This window comes from Felis catus, chromosome E3 (genome assembly GCF_018350175.1).
Source record: "Felis catus isolate Fca126 chromosome E3, F.catus_Fca126_mat1.0, whole genome shotgun sequence".
Taxonomy (NCBI): Eukaryota; Metazoa; Chordata; class Mammalia; order Carnivora; family Felidae; genus Felis; species Felis catus.
Window position 1 is genome coordinate 2,494,660 of NC_058383.1, and position 22,831 is coordinate 2,517,490.

At 58.1% G+C, this 22,831-nt stretch overlaps 1 protein-coding gene across 10 annotated transcripts in view; it reads right to left on the bottom strand.

Annotated features, from left to right (window-relative positions):
• Nucleotides 1–22,831, bottom strand: part of CARD11 (caspase recruitment domain family member 11) — a 139,211-nt gene that overhangs the window by 44,448 nt on the left and 71,932 nt on the right. For 7 of the 10 annotated variants that reach the window (XM_019820361.3, XM_045047409.1, XM_023246227.2 and 4 more), the window contains one exon: nucleotides 3,772–3,905. In XM_019820361.3, coding sequence (XP_019675920.2) covers nucleotides 3,772–3,778 — 7 coding nt within the window. In that variant the 5' untranslated portion in view covers nucleotides 3,779–3,905. Of the gene's footprint in view, nucleotides 1–3,771; nucleotides 3,906–7,489; nucleotides 7,502–15,751; nucleotides 15,771–17,491; nucleotides 17,638–22,831 lie in introns of those variants that run through there. The other 3 variants (XM_011290436.4, XM_019820359.3, XM_045047410.1) reach the window with 3 other exon arrangements.

Consider the following 22,831-nt stretch of genomic DNA (forward strand, 5'->3'; position numbering starts at 1 on the left):
GGGCCGAGGCGCGGGCAGCTGGAGGCCGCGGAGGCAGAGAACGTGAGGCGGGCAGAGGGGGCCGGTCGGCGGAGCGAGGCCTTGGGGAGACGCCCCCCGGGCCCAGGAGACGCGGCAGGAGCGGTCTCATCTCCTTCCGCCCCCTCGGCCTTGGCCACATGTGCTGCCCGGGCCCTGCCGTAGGCCCCCGAGAGGCTCCCCGTGGATCGGAGCTGCTGGAAGTGGGGGTTCCGTATACACAACCCGAAGAACGCAAGGGACCGTACCTATCTGACGTCACAAGCAACCGCTTTAAGCTAATTAAAAGCGAGGACCCAGGGGCGCCTGGGGGGCTCGGCCGGTTAAGCGTGCGGCTTCGGCTCAGGTCGTGATCTCATGGTTTATGAGTTCGAGCCCTGCGTCGGGCTCTGTGCTGACCGTGTGGAGGCTGCTTGGGATTCTTTCTCTCTCTCTCTCTCTCTCTCTCTCTCTCTCTCTCTCTCTCTCTCTCTCCCTCCCTCCCTCCCTCCCTCCCCCACTTGTGCTCTTTCTCTCTCCCAAAGTAAATAAACAAACTTTATTAAAAAAAGCGAGGACCCAGTCCCCACTCTGTCCAGGGAGCTTTCCACAGACAACAACCCTGGCTTGCAGGCCTAAGTCCCGACTGCTACGAGCCCTCTGGCCGATACGGAGCACAGCCAGCCGGGCCACGTGGTGGACTTGGGGTTGGGTGCCACGTGACCGGGCCCACCGCAGCTGCTCACCCTGACCCACAGTCATACGATCATCTCTATTCACAAAGCAGAACGTACTTACCTAGCCTATTTTTAAAGACTCAATATCCTAAGCATGCGATTCGACATATTTAGCGAGCATGTGGCAGCCACTGATGTTGTCCACCCGTGTCCCCCCACCCCTCCTGCTTAGAGAATCCTCAGGGTTTTCAGCAATCAGCTGCCTCATGCTTCAGGGAGGCCAGGCATCTTCTGAGCTGCCGGGAGCAGACCTCGTTTGGTCTGTACCCGTGGTTTAAGAAGCACGTGAAGGGCCTTGTGCCACACACAAGCTGGGGCAGGGAGGGGTGGGGAACGTGTGCCGGGGGCAGTTGCCGTGCCTTTCCTGGATCTTCGACAGGGACGCAAGGAAGGAACACCGTCATCCAGCTTTTGGATGTTAGCAGGTGAAGGTGTGTGTGATGCTGGGGGTTGTGCAGCCACCCTGTGACCTGAGGACTCCACCTGAGAACCAAAGCTAACACCCCCAGCATGGCAGAGGAAAAAGACGCAGAGAACCTGGGTCCTCGATGTCACCTCCTGGGCACTGAATCCACCCCCAGACCTCTCCCACCATTGGGCTCACACACAATACAATCGAATGCTAAGTCATTGAAAACTGGATTAACTATTAACGCACCCCAAAGCCTCCTGACTAGTGAATGGTATCCACTTAATACAGAGACTAGCTAATAAGCACAGTGCACTGAGAACCCGGTGCTCAGAGGCTTACGCTTGTTAAGAGAATCAAAGGCATGTGCCTGGAAATTAGTTAAAGGGCAGCTCCAGACAGGGAGACAAGCAGGTCTGGCCGAGAAGCATTTCCGGCCGCCCTTCATGGGCACAGGAGGCCGTGCGGGCACTTGTAGAGCTCGTGACCAGCGCGCCCAGCGCGACAGAAACCCCTCCTCCCGGGACGGGGGGTGGGGGGGGGGGAGCACGCGGCCACACCTCAGCAGGCCTGTCCGTGGGCTCTGCTGGGAAAAAGGAAGATAAAAACGAAACAGGAAATGGCTAGCGCAAAGCTTTCGTCCCCCAAACGTACACGAAGGGGCCCCTCCCACCTTCTATGTGCGGAAATGACAGCCTTGACCTAGCGTCAATCCGCCCCGTCACCGATAACCCTGTGCGCCTCCGCGGCTTCACACACACACAAAGTAAAACTTGCGAGAGCTGCCCGCTTGCATGAGCGCCCTGAGCCACGGGGCCTGCTCGCCCGACACCACGAACCCCTTTCCCCACCAGCGGAGCGGGGTGAGCGCCGGCCACGGTGCAGCGCGAGCCCAGGGGCAGGGGATGAAAAGACGTTTCCCGCACGGTCCCTGCCCGTATGAGGCACCGAGTGTGGCCGTGCGAGCCAGCCGCCTGCGCGGACAGCTGCAGGGGTGCAAGCAGGACTGTGGAGGAGGCGGGGGGACCCTGCCAGAGGGACCGAAGCGTCCCCCGGGCTGGGCTGCTGCTGTGTGCCAGGCCCCGTACCTGTCACCTCCTTCTATTGTCCTAGCAACCCAGAGGGGGGTGAGATCATCCCGGGTCTGCAGACAAGTCGTCTGGACCGAATGGTATCCCCCGCAATTAGGAATCGTGACTCTGCCCACGCGTTCCCACCCGAGGGCCATAGACCAAGGTGAGCGGTGACTCTTCCCCCCCCCCCCCCCCCCCCCCCCCCCCGCGGCATCTCGTAGTGGCTGAAATACACTTCGGGATTGGAAAACAGGCAGACCTGACCTAGTAGGAGGTTGGATGCACGTGCCACACGACCCAGGCTTCCTTCCTTGGATCGACCCCTAGAGAAACCAGCCGGGTACGTCAGCAGGCTTGTGCAGGGCTGGTCTGCGTCGTGCATCCAGACCCCAGAAAGCACACCGACGTCCCCATGCAGGAGAGGGGCTGTTGCCACACGTGACAGTGGTGGGAGTGGAAGGAAAAGGCCACGCCCATCAACGTGGACAAACCTCGGGTCGGGACACGGAGCAAAGGGGCAGGTTACAGAGCACGCCCGAAGCAACCCTGTCCACATACGTCTCTAAACCATCCACAACTAGACCACGCGGTCAAGGAGATCCAGCGAAAGCACACCGAGGAGCCAGGAGCTGGTCAAAACCAGAGTGGCAGCTCCCCTGGCGAGGGCAGCACAGCGGCTGGGACGCCCAGGGACGCCCCGGGGACACTGGTGATGCTGGGGACCGGGGTGCGGCTTAGCTGGGGACCCGTGTCTATTTCATCATTGTCACACACACACACACACACACACACACACACACACACACACACAGTACTTCTTGGGCAAAACACATGGACAGTGTCACTAGCCTCTAAGAAAAAACCATCGTGCACACAATTTCAGATGTATTTCCTTCCCACACATCTCGCTGGAACTCAGCCTGACTCAGCCTGGTTTTCTGGAATGAATCCAGCAGCTGGTGTCCAGCCGGGGCAGTTTCCTTGAAAACAGCCTGCCCAGAAATGCACCCTCGGACGCGAGGCCCCGATAGCCCATCGTGCCGGATGGTCCCCTGCCCCCGTCAGTCACGGCCAGCACTGGTGCCAGCCCTGCCCCCAGTCCTGAGTCAAACCCTAGATCGCATCAGTCTTTTTACAAACAGCGGGAAAAGCAAGGTCAAGGTTCCCGGGCCGGGTGTTACAAGAAGGGCCCCTCGGCTCACTTTTTCACAAGACAGAGGGATGCCCTGCCCGTGGACAAAGTCTGTGGCAGCTGCTGGTCTCGCCTCCCCTCCCCTCATTCACCTGAAACGCTTACCAGGAGGCCCCCTGTTGCTGTTAGAGTGAAGTTCAAAGTCTCGATCTCGGCCCCCAGGCCCTGCACGGTTTGCCTCCCGCTGGCTCCCAGCGGCTTCTCTCAATCGCGTCTCAGGCCGGCCAGTCCTTCCCCGGTTCTTTACCAAACCGGCTCACTGCACCTCCCTCTGCCTAGAACCTCCCCCCACCGCATCCGCGTCAAGTCTCAGCTGAGCCTCGCTTCGTCTTTCATACACCGGACGCAACACAAGCAAAGTACCTGGCATGTGGTCGGTGCTCAGTGGACGGTGGCCGCCGTCCCGTTACGGAGGTCCAACTTCCGCTCCTCCGGGCTGGCGCCCGTCCTTCCCCGAGCCAGTCTTCCTCTGGGTCTAGAGCTGTGATGGCCGGAATCTATACAAGGAAAGATAATCTGACTTAGCACAGGGGCGGAGGTTGGACAGAGAGAACCACTCAAGGATCAGAGAGATGCCCCACTTTGGAAGAAAAGGTGAGGAACCCCCCGGTGACGTCTCTGCAGGTGACAGTGACGCAGGGGACCGCGGCCAGGAAGCGTTTCTGTTCTGGGCCACGGCCAGCCTGGAAGGCCAGTGGCCACGCGTCCCGAGACATCTGGGGGTGGGGAGAAGGGCGGGCAGTGGCCTCGGGGTTAGTCCTGGCCAGGGAGGAAGGTCCTCAGAAAGTCTTTGATAGGAGTGTTTGCAGAGTGGAGATGCTCTAATCGGCCACTAATTCATTGGGTCAAGAGCAGCAAACCACATTCCGAGCCCACGAGAGCTCCCTTCGCCGTGAGTTATGTCTTCAGCCCCCGCACACCGTGGGTCTGGGTGGGAGCACGGCACGCTCTGTGATTTCCCCAAGGTGGTGTTCCGTCGCACATGCCTGGCTCAGTCACTCCAGGAGCCCTGGGGAGGAAGGCCGGGCAGGGGGCAAGGGGAGGCACGACCCCTGAGAAGGTGAGGTGGGGGGGGGGCTGCCGCCCGGCCCCACAGCTGCCGGGATCCCTGCGGTCGGGGCTTCAGGCAGCTGCTCCTTCACTGACCGCTCTTAGTCAGCGGTGACAGGGACCCTGGGACATCACTGTTTAATCAGGAACATGCTTGGTTTCGGCTTTGAGAATTAATCACAGGTGACACCAGATCTCCCGGGGCTGATAGAAGCTGTTCTTGTCGGGTGTCAGCTTGGATCGGAGTGAGCTGTCACGGGCCCCGGGCCCCGGGGAGGTGGCAGTGACTTGCTTCTCCGGAGGACCCCACCCCCTTCGTCTGCTCGTGGCCTCCCTACTCCGCGGCTGGGCCGGGAGACGGACGCGCCACCGGGCGAAGGCTGGGGGCGGCAGGTGACCTTCGGGGCCCAGCGCCCCGGCAGAGGGCAGCAGGCGGCCCGCAGGCCCACGAGCAGAGGCGGACGGAAATTCTACTTCTCCGCATCGGCATTTAAGAGCAAGAGAACACGCATTTCTTTCACAATCAGAAGAAGAGGCTTTTGACAAAATTAGCTGTAAGAAGGCTTCTAAGGGCAAGAAAGGGAGAACAGACTGGCACGGGGTTGTAAAAGCACCCGACGTGTCAACACCGGTTGGAAAAAATGAGACGCGAGCCAACCAGCACTGAGGCTGAACTTTCTGTTTCTGCTGCTAGAATTCTGATTACATCCTCAAGAACTTGGGTCGTAAGGTCGGGAAAACTGATAGGATACGTCTCTTGAGAGACTCCCGTATCGGTGTAACATCCCACTGGCAGAAACATCACCCCTGATGCTTACAGACGACTAACGGTGTGCCAGGCACTTGCTAAGCGCAACCGATAAACCTCGAAAACTCTCTGAGATGGGTGGCACTTTATTATTGCTCCTATCCTCACCATTTTACAGCCAAGAAAACCAAACGTGGGAGGGGTTCAGAGTCAGGACTTGGACCCGAGTTTCTCTGACGGACTCTTATTGCCAAACGGCGCCTACAACTGCTTCTTACAAAATAAAACTTTACTTGGAGAAGGACTGTAACCGGAAGCATAAGTACACAAGCTCCCTGAAATACCACTGTCACATGGAAACTTCAGACGGAACGGAAACCGAGTTCTAAGATGGCAGCTATGGGCTCAGGGTGAAGAAGAGCTATACTGCGTCTCAAAAAAGGAATCAACTATTTGGTGCGTTATTAGCGTCTTATTCAAACACAGTCAGAGCCCATTTGCCTACAGCGAAGCTGTTTAATCGACAAGCCACACCACTGTGTCGCCTCCTACGTAAGAATAAACAGAGAGCCAAGCCAAGGGTCGCTTGGTGTTGGAGGTAAGTCTTCATGCGAAAGGAAGAGATCGAGAGACGAGTGGATACAAAGAACCTGTGGGAAGCGGACAACGTGCAGAATAAGAGAAAACTTAAAAAAAAAAAAAAAGCCACCCACATCCTGATAATCAAAATCCGTTGAGATGAAAAAAGATACTGAATCCACGAAACGATAGTAGGATGCTATGAAAAAGGAACAAAGAACAAGGAAGAGTTCGTAGCAATGAAAGTCCCAGACATTTACCAATAGAAAGTTTGAAAGATAATGTTGAGGAAATCTTCGAAAATGTCAATACAGAGAAGACAGACAAGATAGGGCAGGGAAAAGGTTAATTTAGGCTTAACAGCCAGTAACTAGAAATCCCGCAAAGAGAGTGCAGAGGTTATGTTTCCTTTCTTATCTCGTCTGTGGGGATATGACGTAAAGGGGTGAAGTTATCAGAGGAGTAATACTGGGGGATTCTCCAGACGTGAGCACAGGAGTCTTCAGATTTCAATGGCCCTTTGGGTCCTCAGGACAATCAGAGAAGAAAGAACCTGCTCAGAACATTGTTGTGAAATTTCAGGCCATAAGGAAATAAGACCCTCAAAGTTTTCAGAAACATCAGGTCACGTACAAAGGACTAGAAGTTAAGTTTGGCATTTTCGATTGCGATACTGGGAGCTGGGAGTCAATGAGGCAATGGCTTCACATTTGTGATGGAAAATACTCTTTGGTCTAGAATTCCACTACCCCCGCCCCCAGACTATGAGGCGTGAAAATAAAACGATACTATTTTCAGAAAGAAAAAGACTCTGAACATTTATCTCCCATGCACCCTTTCCCAAGAAGCTCCTAGTGGGTATGCTCTGGTAAAATGAGGGAATAAAACAATAAACAGGAATGTAGGCAACTCAGGAAACAGAAAATCTAATTGGACAAAGCAGCAAGGAAAATTCCAGGATGAGAGAGACGGGGCAAGAGGTAGCTGGCCAAGATGGCAGGATCACAGAGAGGCCACTAGAGGGAGGTGACCAGGGCAGAAATGGAATGGCCATGATATATTTCATAATTTAGGAAATGATTTTGGTAGGCAAATGATAGGACTGTGAGACGGAAAAATAATGAAGGCTAGGCACATAAAAAAAAACCCTCAACAAATGAAAAAAAAAGGCAATATTAACTCCAGGAGAAAAGCAAAAAGATAAGAAACACTCACAGCATACAACATGCCTCAACATAAACAGTATTACGAAGTGACAATAATGTAACACATAAAACTGTGATCTAAATGCACTGACAGGACGGAGGAAAGGGACATGCACGGAGTACGGTACTCAGAAAAGAGGGCTAAATGCTCATCTACCTAAGAGTATGTCTCATATAATAAATAATGCCTTCGAATGGCTATGTGGGTAAACAGCAATGCAAACCGATCGCTTAGAAATAGGGAGGCACACAGCGGAAGAAAACACAACAATGGAGAAGACGTAGAAGTAGCTGCTCCTGGGGATTAGGACCTGGAGACGGTGATGACTAGGCTGGGGAGTGATGTTTTTATTACAAGCCTACCTTACATTTCAACTCTGCGTGATGTGTATGATCTTGGCAAAAAAATATATATATAAATAAATAAAAAATAACATATCAATAATTGGAAATATGGGCAATACATTCAAGTATCAAGAATCAAACGGTTACGGGGCACCTGGGTGGCTCAGTCGGTTGGGCATCTGACTTCAGCTCAGGTCATGATCTCAGTTTGTGGGTTCAAGCCCCCCGTCAGGCTCTGTGCTGACAGCTCGGAGCCTGGAGCCTGCTTCAGATTGTGTCTCCCTCTCTCTCTCTCTGCCCCTCCCCTGCTTGTGCTCTGTCTCTGTCTCTCTCAAAAATAAACATTAAAAAAAAAAAAAAGAATCCAACAGCTACCTCCATTGTCTGAACACTTAAGACACTCGATCTCTTTCCCAGACAGCTCACCTCTTCGTAAACCGGAAGTGCCGACAGTCTCTGGGAGCGTGACAGATGTCATGTCGCTTCCCAGGAGCTCCGTAGGCAGGTTTTCACATCCCCACTTTATGAGGAGGGGGCAGGATCAGAGCGTTACGTAAAGGGGTGAGATCCCACAGGCACGGAGCGGCAGAGCCGAGTTTCCAACTCAGCCCCCCCGGACTCCAAGTCCCCCGATCCTAGTTAAACCTGCAGTCATCGCAACCAACGTTTACTAAGCATCGAAGCTGACCGATTAGGTTCCGTGCTTCCTGGGCTCCGTATCTTTCTTTACCGCCTTACGCCCTCATTTTGCTGGAGTGTCCCCTATAGCCGGCTACCATCTCGTTTAACACGACCATCCTGGAAGGCACATACCCCTAGCCTATTTTACAGAAGAGGTTCAGGGAGGTTCTGCTCCCTGCCACGGGTCTGCCTCGTCTCCCACGGGACTCAGCATGGGCTCTCACTCTTAAGAGCAGCTACGGCTGCTCCAGAATGTATCTGTTGGGTGAATGAATAAAAATCAGATCCCGAATAAAAATAAGCAACGAGGCTGTTGTTACACCAAACCCAGGGAGTGCCCAGCCCTTCGGAAAAGAGCGGTCTTTGTGGCACAGGCTCCTCCTCTCTCTCCAAGAGCTGCCCTGGGGCAAAAGCTCTGGAACCAGAAGGGGGTCAGCAGGCAGGCGGATAAATGCATCTCTGGTTAATGGATTCGTCTGGATGGCCAGAGTGAGAGGCTTGAGACGGAAGGTTTAATTATTCCAAAGAAACCTCCGTTTAACCGAAAGGACTTCCGGCCAAAAAAAAAAAAAGGAACAATTATTTAAAAGGCTGATCTACGGCCTGTGTGGAAAGACTGAAGAGACCCTGGTCCAGCCACCTATGTGTCTGTGGCCCTGGACACAAGGCTTTATGGAAAGGGACCAGAGCCGTGCCCTCCCGTGGGGCTCATCCGCACCCCCCTCCTCCAAAGTCCCCATTCCTACAAATTGTTTTAAATTCGCAGTGGTGGCCGACCTAACATGCGTTCTCTCCTACCTATTGACAGAGCCCCCGTTTTGTGGGGAGCACTCCTGTGCCCGTTGAAAAACGGTGCTTGCAGCCTCTCTGGTAAGTAGAGATGCCTATGTGACACGATTCTGGCCAAGGAGATGTAAGTGGAAGTTTCTGGAGGCATTTAGAAGGGCTCTTTGAGGGGTGGGTGGCGGAATCAGGGGAGAAGAGCCTTTTATTTGTCCCTGTCTTCCTACCTGGAATGTGGATGCAATGCTCTGACTCAGCAGCCATCTTGTGAGCATGAGGACAACAGGCCACACTCTTTGTATGGATTCCTAGGACGCCACAAGCATTTTTGGGCCCAAGCTAACCTTTGAGTTCTTGGCTCATGAGAAGAATAAAATCACTAGTATCCCTTTTACACAAAACTCTGATTTTGTTTTAAACAAGTAAGATCCAAGCTTTCTAAGAAAGTCTTATCGATCCCAGCCACAGCCTTCTGAGCCCCACTCTCTGAGCAACTGTCTTTTCTGTCTATTTGCTCCGGTTTCTGTTCTTCTAGATACAAAATCAGAGTAAGCAGGAGGTCAGTAAGGGCTGACACGTACAGCCCGTGTACAGAGAGCCACGGGGAGGGGGAGCACGAGGCCCTCTGCAGGGTCAGCGGCGCACGAGGAGGTAAGGAGCAGTCCAGGAAATGCTAACAGATGACGTTCCTGGCTCGCGGCACACAGGCTGGGCGATCCGTCTCCTCTGCCCGGCGCGGTCCTGCCTCGGATCCTGGGCCGGGCCCCTCACTTTTCGGTCTCAGGTCACATACTCCAGCCTCTGCCACATCCACCAGAATCTCTCTCTTCTCTCAGTCAGCCCTCGTTATTCCCCAGGAGCCCGCCCTCGCGACAGCCAAGCTCCTCGCTGCCACCCCGGGTGCCGCCAGCCTCCCCCGACCACCTCCTCGGGGACCAGGCCCCCTGTGTTCACACCCGGAGCTCCTCAAGGTGCTGCGCCCATCCACCGACTTTCAGGTGATGCGGGCAAAGGGCCAGTGGTTTTTTCTGTGCAATAAAAGTGTCTCGACCTGGTATCTTCTAGGAAGGGGGTGTAAGCATCACAAGTCAGGGCTGGGGGGCGGTGGGGAGCACGGCACGCTTCCTGACAGCAGGGACCGAAACTGTGGCAAGCATCACCCCCTGCCCCATCCCCAGGCCCGTCTCCCGTCCCAACTTCTACAGCCGGTCCCGACGTGCACGGAGGCCACGGTCTTTGCAAGGACGCCCACCTCCCGCGTTACCGAAGGACACTGCGTTCCCTCCAGCCGTCATTTCCCTCCCACGACCGCAGAGAAGCATTTGAAAGATGCACAGTGAGGAACGACAGATCCGAATTGTTCTGAAACGTGTAGTCAATTTATCCCATTGGCTCTCTATGAGCTTTTGTTCCATTCGGATTCCAGAGCCGTGCACGCAGCCGACTGTCAGCTGTGATGGTCTCCCGGAGCCACGGCGGGACCAAACCCAAGTGTGGCTTTGCTGTGGGGCTGGCCGGGGTGGGGGGCGGGGGGGAGACCTTGGTGACAGTGAAATGCCGTTTGTCTCCCGCTCTTGCCTCGGAAGCCTGGTCAGCAAACCGCCTTTGCCACGGGGACCGTTATGTCACCAAGACCTCCAGCTGATTCCGGTTCAGCAGTCTTCTGTGCTTTCAAGGACAGACCCTTCGCTTCACCCGGGGGCCCGGGGGACTTCCTTCCATTGGCAGAATCTTCATCGGATTATCTGGGTTGGGGAAACTTGGAGAGTCCACGGTCCCTCTGAACGCCTCACGTCAAGGCTGGGTTTGCTGTCGTGCTAGCATGTAGCAGCTATTCAATAAACGATTGCTAAACAAACACTCTAATGACCTAAGGTATTACGATAAGAACATTTCGTTGTCACAGACCTGTACTGAGTAGTCTGCTACCCGAGAAGCACCTGGTGACAGCAGGCGCCACACTCAGCCCAGGCGGCCGCCCTGCCAGACCCCTCCCAGCGGGACACAGCTCCCTGCTGCAGAATGGACCAATGTTCCCGTACTTTTAACCCGGTTTTGCCGTCACTCCTTTGCACGCCCGCTGTGAGTTCCTGGAGAGGGCTTGCGTTGTGCCCACCCGTGAGTCTCCAGCACACCCCGGCACAGGGTGAGCGCTGCCCAGAGAGCGAACGAATGAAGTGTCCTTCCAGAGTCCGGCCCGGACGCGTGGGGTTTCTGCTACGCACAGGTGGCCCAAAGCAGGACGCGGAGCGTGCATTTTGGTGCGTGCGTCGTGGGGAGATGTAATTCTAGCACAGGAGAGGTGGGAGGAAAGCACGAGCTACTCTTTGATCTGGGGAGTTGGGGAGGCGGTCTGGGAGGGAAGAAACTGGACAGAGGACACTGCCCTACACAGAATCCTGCTCCTGGGGCTGGCGTGTGAGTGGGTGGGGCGAGGACCTGCCGAGCGAAAGGGTTGGGCCCTTGCATTTCATAGGAAACGTCACCAGCATCATGAAGTAAGAGCCCCACCCGGAGAGCAGCCGGGAACGAGACGGGAAGGTTCTATGGGAGCCACATCCGGACCGTGAATCTTCCCCTTCTCCTCCTCCTCGTCCCTCTGGCTGGCCCCAGAACCCCCAGGAGCACGAGCCCAGGTTAGAATGGAGGGCGCGGGGGGCCCACCGGCCTCTGCACGTCTCTCTGGGGGGAACGTCTGTGAGGTTTGGGAACGAGGACACTTCAGGGCGGACTCGAGCAGGACAGAGGGAACGCTACTCACTCGGGTCTCGTGTGAGTCAACAAGCATTAGCTGTGACAGACAGGAGTAGGAAAAAGCAGGAGCTCACAGCAAGGAGGTTCAGCGGGGAGAAGACTGTCCTCGTGAGAAGACACAGGTGACAAATTCAGGGGTGTCCAGAGCAAAGTGGGGACGGTGGTCCATGGGACGAAGCGGTGGAGGCCGGGCCGGGGAGGAAGAGGGGGAGGAAGGCTGGTCAGCAGCCCCACAAGCTTGCTTTGAGGCCCCAGCAGCCAGGTGCACTGGTCTCTCTCTTCTGCGTTTCTAAGGCGCACTGAAAATACACTCAGAATCGATGTAAACAGCTTAAGATGCATTTGTCACCGTGGGGCCGTCTAGTTTGCGAAATGTCAAGGGAACCGGTAAAGGCAGTGACACCTCTAAACACGTTTCCACGTTTGAAAAGAACTCTGCCGACGGTCTCGATCCCCGAGCGGGTTAGCGTCTAGAAGGAGGCAGATTTCAGGGCTCCTCCTACGGGAACGGAGATGGGGTGTTGCGGGCGGCGTGTTTCTGGATCCGGCTTTCCGCTGCTTCGACCCGCGTCCGCGCAGAGCACCGGCGAGTGAGATCAGGGAGTGAAATCCGCTCGGGAGGGCGGCCACTCGGGGGCCTGAGGCTCTGGCTTTCCCGGGGGGGCTGCACGGGGCTTGTGGAGACTTCTTCTCAAAAGGCCTTCAGGTCTGGTCGAGGCCCTGGGGCAGGAAGCAGCAGCCTCAGGTGTGATCCGGGCCTCAGACTTTCCTATTTTTACCCTGAGGTATTTGAGGCTTGAGGTCAGAGCAGTACTTTCTCCGACATCGGTTCCCTGGGCAGATTTGCAGGCAGCAGGACAGACAGACAGCCGGTCTCTACAGACTCCTTCGGTGTAGACCCGCAGCGCTGTGCGGCCGGGGTTCCCGCTGGAGGGATCCGCACGCAAGGAAGGTCCTTGGGAGGTTAAAGTACACCGCGCTCCTTGGTGAGAAGTGGCATCCCCACCCAAAGAAGATGGGGGCTGTGGCCACAGGATCATGGAAATTCGACTCTAAAAAGAGAGCCATGCCAAAAAACCTTTGAATAAGGAGACAACAGTGTGCGTCCTGGTGGAAAGCACACGGTCCGGAAGGGAGGGTCCTGGATGTGAGCTCCTGCTCTGCCACTTGCTGCTGTGCGGCTTGGGGCACGTGGCTTAACCTCTCTGAGCCCCATTTCTTGGTCTGCAGAGTTGCACAAGCACCTCTAACACCTTAGGGCTGCTACCGTGCACACAGTAGGCACTTAATCACTCAGTCCAGCCCTTCAGAAGCCAACAGGAAACTCGAGATGGAAACGAAGGCTCTGCCTGGACGCCCCGTATAACCACCTGCACGGGCAGAACTTCGAGCAAAACATCAAAGATCTGCCTTCGAGCCTTGTGTCTGGGCTTCTGGTTTGCGACTCGCCCACCGGGCGTCGTTAGCATCTCTCTCGCCGAGCCCGCCGTGCTGCTCACGGCCTCCGGGAGGGGCCCCCTCTCTTACTTCCTCGGACGCCCCGCGCCCCAGCCAGTCTCTCGCACGAATGGGCATGTAACATTCACGAAGTGACCGATTTCCGGGGCATAAGCGCCGGCTGTCTTTTCCTCGTTTCAGCTTCCTCCCTTCAGCGGGGAAGACCTTTCTGTCCGCCGCGTGCTGAGGGTTTTCGCCACGACAGCCTGCTGACGGGATCACACGCCCTTCGTGTGCACCCGGCTCGTTCTGCTGCGCCTGCCGTTTGGACCCGAGCGCCCATCTGTCTTGGCCTCTCCATCAGTCACAGATTAGAAGTCTACAGTCTACGTCCCTCCAATCTGTGACCTGCGGGGACGGAGCTATCTGGTCACAAACCACCCCAGCCGGGTGAGCTGCAGAAAAGCCAGCTGGTCCTGCACTCTGTCGGGAAGAAGGACTCTTTCATTTGCTGGCGTTCCCGAATGTGGCATCAGTGTGACGGCGGCCATCTCTTCTTGCAATGTGCCCCCCTCCCCCACTCCAGCCCGAAGGACCTTCTGCATCACCAAGGACAGCCCGTTCTAGCCGGTGGTGCACGGGAATTCGGTTCAGTGTGGAATCCTAATTCTTTGAAAACTGATAACCCACACCAGCCAGCATCTTCCGGACTTACGCGGAGGGCTTCACTCCCTCGTTGTGAAAGGTCACCAGCTGGCCTTCAGGGGACGCGCTCCTGGACGAAGCGGGGCACAACGCCTCCGTGCCTCTTGTGCCGTGGGCACTCATTCGACATCAGAGGAGGGGACGGAGTGACTCAGTAACACAACCCACCACAGACGGCAGGGGCGGAGGGGGGCCGCGTCTGACCACACTTGGCACGCCGCTCGCTCAGGAAGGGCCCCGGGGCAAAGCACCGCGTCCCGATCCTTCTGGGACCAATGGCCCAGTTTGTGGGGGTTCCAGATGCCTGAGTTAGTCCATTCCCCTCCTTCTGTGCGTCTCGTAAGGTCGCCACTTACCGCAGACCTTTGGGGAAGGATCAAGCACGGTGCCCGCATCCGGCACCCCCGATACCACACGTAACAACCCGCGTTCCACGCCAGGCTGGGCGGGCACAGGAGTGAAATTCAAATGGGTCAGATTTCCCGTCCTGGAGCATTCTGCCAAGAGATGGCCGGCGGGGGCAGGGGTGGGGGGTCGGGGGGGATGGTTAGTTAAAATGCGTTCACTGGGCATCCGCTAGGTCAGGAGCAGAGTAAGTCTGTTCGTCCAACTAAACAGGCTTCTGGGAGGGAGACAGAGAAGGAGGACAGGACTCAGGAAGGGTCTCTTTACTCCTAATTAGCTGCAAAATAAACAGCTTCCCCACGGAATGGGGCCCCTCCTCCCCACCGCCCCTGCAGCCCCACATTTCAATGAGCTCTGTGTTACTCGGGTCCCCTATTACTTGAGAGAATCGAGAGCTGGCTGTAATTAATTGTGATAATGTGCTCAGGAGCAGAGCCAGCGGCAGCCTGGGGAGGCTGGCCAGAGGTGCTGGCTTCCCCAACATGCCCTCCGCGGGGCTGCACGGACGGCGGGGCGGGCCAAGGCGGTGGGCCGAGACCCCCGTTGCAGGTTGCTTCTGCTGCGTGCTGCATCGAGAAGCCCAGCAAGGTCCCCCCTCCCACCTCCCTGCGCCCCGCTCCCCTTCCCAGTCCCGGCAGCCGTGAGCCCTCGAAGCCAGTGACTCTTAAAATGAAGACATTTATACGTGCGACGAAATACTATTCAGCCACGAGACGGAACGGGGCGCTGATCCGTGCCACAACATGGACAGACCTTGCAAACGTCACACGGAGCGGAAGACACCAGACTCGAAAGGCCACGAGCGGCAGGATACCTTCAAACGCCCAGAGGAGGGAAGCCCACAGAGAGACAGCAGGTGGGTGGCGGCCAGGGGCTGGGGGCCGGCAGACACGGAGGGGCGGCCGCTGATGTATACGGGGCTTTATTTTCGGGGCAAGGGACGTGGTTCGGAACAGGGTGCGGGTGGTGGCTGTACAGCCCCGTGAGCGTGCTAAACACCAGTGAATTGTTCACTTTAAGGTGGGGGGTGAACATTACGTGAATTTCACTTCCCTCAACCAAATCTGATCAAACAGATAAAAAGCTCCAATTTCTGGAACACATGAGCTGCTGGTCCCGAACCAACGCTAACCCCAGCCCTGACACAGCCTGGCCGGGAATGTACCATCAACTCAGATGGAGACGCGAGAGGGGCTCCACGGACCAGGCAGGTGCATGCGCCCCTCACCCCCGCCCCGGGGTGGGTGGGGGGGGTCAGTCAACCCTGGGCTCGGGGAAGCGCGGAAATCAGGAGTGACGTCTGCGGGCTGCGCGTCCAGGAAAAGGCACAGGGGAGGCGGACGCGGCAAAAGGAGGCGGGGTGTGAGTGAGGTCTGAAGCGAGGACACGGGCTGAGAAAAAGGCACAGGAACTCAAGAGTTTTATTTAGTGCCCGCAGGTGCACGGCGAGGGAAGCGAAGAGAAATGAAGCAAGACACAGCCGAGCAGGGAGGGGGTGGGCGGGGGCGGGAAAGGGAAAGCGGGGTCTGGTCTGGGAGGGCTGCTTCCGTGTTAGTGTCCCTGGGTCAGTCCCCGGGGTGGGGGCGCGGGGGCTCCTGAGGCCGTGGCAAGGAGCCCGTGAACTTGAGTGATTTCCCGGAGGTCAGCTCACCTGTTTTAAAGCCGCCAGGCAGCTTGAAACGTGGAAACACCGAGACTCACATTTTCCACGTTATCTGAGCACCAGAAGGGGGGCGGGGATGAGACTGTTACCAAACATCTCCGGACACTCCGATTTTGCTGCCGAGGAGACAGTCCCGTCCTGTGTCTCTCCTTCTTACTGATCTATTACGTAAGAGTGTCTTTAAATGAGCCTGTTGGGGTTGGGGGCGGCGGGGGGGGGGGGTGTCCAGGCCCTGGTGCACACGAGCCCTTGGTTTTCTGATGTCCTGTGCTCCCTACACAGTGCAATGGAAACGCTTTCCGAGAGCAGCAGGCCCGGGAATGTGGGGATCTCTACGCCCAGAGATCATCTCTCGCTTCTTGCCATGCAAGCAAAAGCTCATAAAATCAGATGTCAGCCAGACTTTTTTTTTTTTTTCTCCTTTGGCTTGTGTCAAATGGCTGGAATCACCGATCATTACGTAAGGAGCCCCGTCCAAACTGCACCCAGACACCGCAGATCGGTGCGGACTTGAGGCTTCGGAGCAAGTGTCGGCAGCAGTGGGTGGGGGGGTGGGCTCTGTGCCTGCGTGTGGGGAGCTCTGCAAAGCCAGGCTCGAAGGCCGCCCGCCAGGCGCTACCCAGCCGTGTCGTAGGCCAGGCCGGCCTTCGTGGGACCCGCTCCACCGAGGGATGCTCTCCGCTGTGTGACTGGAGACACCCGCGACCTTACGTGGTCTCTCGTTTTAAAGGATGCCCCTGAGACCTTGCGGACTTCTTCGAACCCGTGATGTCAGCGTGACCTCCTGGAAGCAGAGGACAGCTTCTCATAAGCCCAAGCCGCCCGAGGCCTGCAGTTTCGACCCTGCAGGGCTTATCGGGTTCCTGAAGTGCTTCAGGAGGAAATGAGGAAGTGTCTCTGAGACCTCCAGGAGATGCAGGGGGCGGGGGGGCGGGGGGGGGGCGCTTTCCCTCGGGCCCTGTTCCTTCTGCTCCTTGAAAAGCCATTCACACTGCACTCTGCCTTTTCTCCCCGGGGTTCTGGTCAAAGTCTCCCACTGGGCTCGGGGCTCCAGTGTCTCCGTCTCTCCACATGACTGCGGGCAGGGGCCGGGCCTTGGGTCAGCTGTGGGACAGTTAGCACCAGGCTCCTTTGCACACGGAATCTTAAACCTCGGAAGGAAGGATCGTCTGCAGGGTACCCCGGGGAGGGCTGCGGGGCTGTGAGCCTCACCTAAAGGCAAGGGCCCGACCTTCCGGGACAGACGCCGCAGACAATTCCAGCGGGGGGCCTCGGGCACCTCACTGCCCCCAACAAGAGCACATTCTGTGCTCTCACGCCCGCTCCTCCACGCTGGGCACTGTCCTCCATCAGAAGAAAGTCCGAGAAGCCAGCACATAAAAATGCGAGCATTCTGGTCCAAATCAATCATCAGGCATTTACGGAGGGGCCTTCTCTGGGCTCAGTTCCACGCTCTGTGCAATCAAAGTGACAGCATAAACTAGTCGCCCCGGCACCGGCTGTTTGAGAGTCGACCGTGTTGTTTAAGAAATTGAGAAATGAAAGGGAGCATGTGTGGAGCCATCAGACACACGGTGTGGACGAAGCAAGGGGGTAGGGTGGGGGGCGCGGGGCTTACGGCACCCCCCCCGCCCCAGCCGGCCCCACACGGCTCCCGCTGGGGCTTTGCTAGCTCAGCACACACGTGTCTTGGAGCTAAAGGACCTGCCGGTTGGAGAATATACTCACATGTTTGCAACCAGCTCTGTCCTGGGTCTGCCTGGGGTCCCTCCGTGGTCCCCTCAGACCCCCTCTCCTCCAGCGCGCTGCCTGCCAGGCCCCCAGAACATGCTGATGCTGCACGGAACCGCGGCCTCTCCCGGAAGCCCACACAACACCCCACTGGGAGGCCGCCTCTATTTTTAGGGGCAGAGGTGGGGGGTGGGGGCGCTGCCATACTTCCCTTTTTATTTTTGTTCTGAGCAGAGTCTGTGGGTGACTTTCTACGGGGGGGGGGGGGAGGCTGAGACACTCGCCAAGGGGACCGTGCTCTCTCTGGCTGGCAGGGTCGCGTCTGCCTCTGGGGCGCAGGGGGGAGGGGGTGCAGGAGGGGAGGGAGGACCGGGCAGGAGCCTGGCGTCAGTCCTGCTCTCTCTTCCTGCTGTGCCCAACCTCGCCCAGGAGACCACGGTCCCCTGACTATGAACTGCACCGAGGGGGAAGGCCGCAGGCGGGAAGCGTGGGGCCTAGAACGTTCCAGGGAAGATGTTCCACAAGCCTCACACCCAGCTGCCCCGAGCCAAACACGCTGCTACTCTTTTCTGCTCGACACAGGCCGGCATCCACGGCGGGGCACTGACCCAGCTCCTCCCTGACCACCCGTGTCTCCTCTGGCCTCTCACCCCGCGGTGAGCTCCGATCACCCCATTCCCCTGGGGGAGCAGAGGGCCGTGTCCTCTCGGGAAATAGGGGAACGGAAGCTGTGGGCGGATGGATCCAGGTGATGTAGGCACACGCCTGGGAGGTCAGCCCCGCCCCTTCCTAGAAGCTGCAACGTCCCCCACCCCCACCCCGGTCCCTGCACAGCTGGACACCAGTGTCTCCGCCTGGGCGCCACGGTCCGACTCCACTGCGGCCTGATCCCTGTGTCCCCGCCTGTACCGGTGGCCGGAGAACTTACGGTCCCCTCTCCTCTCCTAAACTACTGCGGTAGCATCAGTGAGCCGCGTGCATCTCAAGGACACCGTTCAAGGAGTTGGGGAAAGAAGACACCCTATGACCCACGGAGAAGCGGAGCGTGGCCAGCACCCCAGGGGGTCCTTCACGGCCCTTTCCGTGCCGTGCACCCACGCCGGTGGCCACCAGGACTGTGATTTCTGTGACAGAAAACTGAAGGAGCAGAGCACGCGCTGTTCGGGGCCTGGCTTGCTGCCTCAGTACCTCGGGGCACGGGCTGTGCATGTCACTGGCTGGTCCCGTGTGGTGCACGTCACTGGCTGGTCCCGGTGACAGAGCGTCGTCGCTGATGCGCGTCCCACGGTTTATCCCTTCACCTGTTGGTGGGCATTGCGGGTGGACTCCCAGGTTCCCCTGTTGGGACGTTCTTGGACAAATCTTCGCGTGGACAGGTGCCGTCACCTCTTTGGGAGAAGCGCCAAGGCTCAGGGCTGCTGGGTCACGTGGTCGGTGCTCGCCCAGCTCCGTAAGCGACCATCACCCTGTTTTCCGAGTCCCGCTCCTCTGCACCCGCATCGGCCTTCTGCTCATGGAGGGGTGACACAGTCCCTTCGCAGGGCCCCGCCTCCTGCCTCTCCCTCTCTCTGAAGCTGTCATCCGCTGATGCCCCCCGCGGTGCGCCGGGCTGGACAGGGCCCCCCCTCTTCAGAATGCGACCGTATCTGGAAACGGGGGGTCTGCAGACGCACCGAAGCGGAGGTCTCCCTGGACTAGGGCGGAGCTTGAGTCAGTGACACACAGAGACAGAAGGGAAGGCGGCCACGTGACTATGGAAGCAGAGGTGGGGGAGGTGGCCACGGGCCGTGGAACTTGGGGGCCACGAGACCCGCAAGAGTCGGGGGGATCCTTTTCTGGAGTCTCCGGAGGAAGGGGGCCCTGCCTTGTTCCCACCTTGATTTCAGACCGCTGGCCCCTAGGACTGTGAGAATATGTCTCTTTTCTTTCGAGCGAACCTGTTCATGGTAGTTTGCGAGGCCTGTGGTATTTTGTTACGGCAGCTTACGTGAAGCGAGTGGCCCGCAGCACGTCTCCTGGCCAAACTCCTATCGGGCCTCCAAGCCCTCCGTCACCAGGGCCTCCTCCCACGGGAAGCTCTCCCTGACTGCCCACCCCTCACGGGCTCTCCTCCTGGGCCCCTCCGGACAGGACCCAGCAGGGCGGTGGGCAGGACTCCGCAGCCGGGCTACCACGGGGCCACGTGGCGACTGGGCGGGACGGGACCCTGATTCGGCGAGAGGCTGGCAGGGAGACGGAGGTCGAAAAGCTGGGTCTGGGGAGGGCTGAATGAGCAGACTTCACGGGAGCAAGAGGGGGCCGCGAGGTCCCTGGGGGCTGCACCCTGGGGACTTCTTGCCCAGACCGAAGGGCTGGAGGGAGAGGGGGAGGGGGAGGGGCAGGGGGCTGCCGGCAGGGCTCAGCCTTCAGGAGCCGGGGGTGGCCGCCCCTGAGAACTGACCAGCGGCCCCCGTCTTCCCTTTGTGCTCCCATCCTCCACAGCCAAGCAGAAGCCTAAGGTCAGGGGGCCACGGACCGGCTCGGGTCAGCCTCTGGTGCGGCTGGCGGGACTGCAGGGCATCCCCTGAGGCCTCAGTCTCTCCAGTCACATGGGGACGACGGGAGTGCCGCCTCACGGGGTGTGAGGATGAAGTGATGCTTGGAGGACAGGAGCCCAGCGTGGGCACGTGGCCGGCCACCGGGGTTGGCCCCGCCGTGCTCCGCCCGGAGCGACAGCCTCCTTCCTGAGGACATTAAGGGTTCTGGCCTCTCGCGGTCACGCTCCTACGTTCCGGGCGCTGACGGCCTAGCTGGTGGCTTGAGCTGAAAAGAGGAGGAAGGAGGGGACGCGTGTCTCCTCTCTGGGCGGGGGGCGGTCTGCAGGAGAGCCCCTCAGGGACAGCCAGATCCTTGTCCTCCCTCGTCCTTTGGTTCTGGAAGCGGCCCTATGTGAGCACCACGGCAGGGAAGCCTTCCTTGCTGGCACACCCTCAACCCCCCCAGCGGTCCCGTGTGGCCGCCGCTGTGACCGCCAGGAAGCCGAGGCTCAGAGAAGTCGGGGGACTTGCCTGAGGTCACACTGTGTCTCAGTCTGCAAAACACCTCCGGCCGGAAGGCTTAGACAACTGGTGTTCATTTCTCTCTGTTCTGCAGCCTGCAAAGTCCGAGCTCAAGGTACCAGCAGATCCCCCTGTCCGGTGAGAGATCTCCTCCGGGTCCGCGGATGGCCGCCCTTCCGTGGTGTCCTCACGTGGGCTGTCCTTGGTGTGTGCTCACAACGAGAGAGCCCTGCCTCGTCCTCTTCCTACGAGACCCCTAATCCCATCACGAGGCCCCGCCCTCACGACTTCATCCAACCCTAATTTCCTCCCAAAGGCTCTGCCTCCAATACCTGCCCCCCCACCCCAGGGGCTTAGGGCTTTCACACCTGAACTGGGGGGTGGGGTCGCAGAGTGCAGCCCACAGCACTCGGGCAGTGGCAGGAAGGGTTAATGGCCCGGCTCCTCGTGGGATAGAAGGCGGGCTCGTGTGTGTCTCTCGCAGGGCCAGGCCCGCCCTCACCTGCCCCGCCACGGGCATCACATCGACTGAGTGACGGCTTCCGACTCCGGAGCAAATTAGTGGAAAGGAAGCCCCCTCGCGGGTGGTCGCAGCACAAGGTAACGGGTTCCCGAGGGGTCTCTGGTGCCGCTTGGGCCACCCACGCTGTTGTTTCACAGTTTGTGAATGGACGTGCCGAGGCAGAATGAAGTGCTCGTGGGAGGGAAGCTAGTCACGGACGGGAGGCCCAGCGCCTGCCACGCGGGGACTCGGCTGGGCCCTTGGTGTGCATTCTCTTAGGCTGCTCTCAGGTACCCTGGGGGATAGGTCGCCTTACCCCCCACGCTGCAGAAGAGGGTGTGGACGGCAGGGCCCGGACCCCACGGGGCGGTAGGGGGAGGGAGGCTCGGGGACCCATCCCGGTCTCCTTGACTTCTGCACACTGGACTTTCCAACACTCCGGAGAAACGGATCCTTCCGGGAGGAGATAAACCCACCAGAACCGAGCTGAGGGAAACTGCCCCTTTATGAGAAAGGGCGTCCGAGCAGGCTGCAGGGTACAGCCCGATGCCCCTGACGTCCTTCCACCCCCAGGATGCTCAGAGCCTCCCCGCCGGACACACCAGAACGCAGTGGGCGTGAGTTTTTCCCGGCCTGGATGAGGACATGCCCACTGGGCCCACCAGGGGCACAGCACAAGGGGTGCGGGCATCGCAGGGTGGAAGGGGCTGAGTTCTCACGGCCAGTCGCTAAGTGACACGTGAAAGGAAGTAGGATCCGAGAGCTTCCTGCACACACACCCCGTGAGCCTGGAGTCTGAGCTGCAGACAAAGAGCGATTTTTCTAGTATGGCAAGAACACACACATACACACACACACACACACACACACACACACACAGCCCAGCCCACTCTGCAACAAAAACAGCCTTGCGGGGGCTCGGTGACCCTGGACCCAAAACACACCCACACTGGACTGGGGCCCTGGCATCCCAGCCACACCCAGAGGCCCGGGTCTGCCCCGCCAAGGCCCCGGAACGTGTTCGGGCCCGCCCAAGGACGCAGGATTCAACCTCTTCCCCCGTGTTATTTGTGCTATTTATCTCCGCCTTGAAGCCGTACATCTAAACAGCGCGGGCCCTTGACTGCTGAGTCAGCGCCAGAGCTAAAACTCATAAAATCCTATTTCAAAAAGGTCCAATGATTTTATTTTCCGACCATAAATATGAAATTTAATTAGCAGCTTGCTGCTAATGAAGTCGCCATGGAAGCCGGCCTGAGGACACAGAGCAGAAGAGAACGCCCACAGTACACGGAGCCTGCGGCCCTGTTAGCTCTTGCCTCGCCCCCTGCCCTTGGCCAGGTCCCCTGAGGCCTGGAGAGCCATCGACAGCCTTTGACCTGGAAGGACAGGGGGCCGCTGGCTCAGAGAACGGGAAGTGGGTCAGATGTCCCCTCTGGGCTGGTGGGAAGTCCTGGGCTCATCTCCACATCAGTGCTTAGAAAGAGCCCCGTTACTCTGCATCACGGGACATCAGCGGCAGAACAACGTGGGGGTATCCGCACTTGACCGAACACTAGAAGCCCAACTCCTCGCTCCTCCAACCACCCCGGGGCCTCGGTTTATGTTCTGTAAAATGGGAATCTATAAATAATCTGGAAACAGTTTATCTAGGCGTAATGCTCACGGCGGGTGGAATGTTAGCGATGATTAAACGTATTTCTAATTTTTTTTTTTCAACGTTTACTTATTTATTTTTGGGACAGAGAGAGACAGAGCATGAACGGGGGAGGGGCAGAGAGAGAGGGAGACACAGAA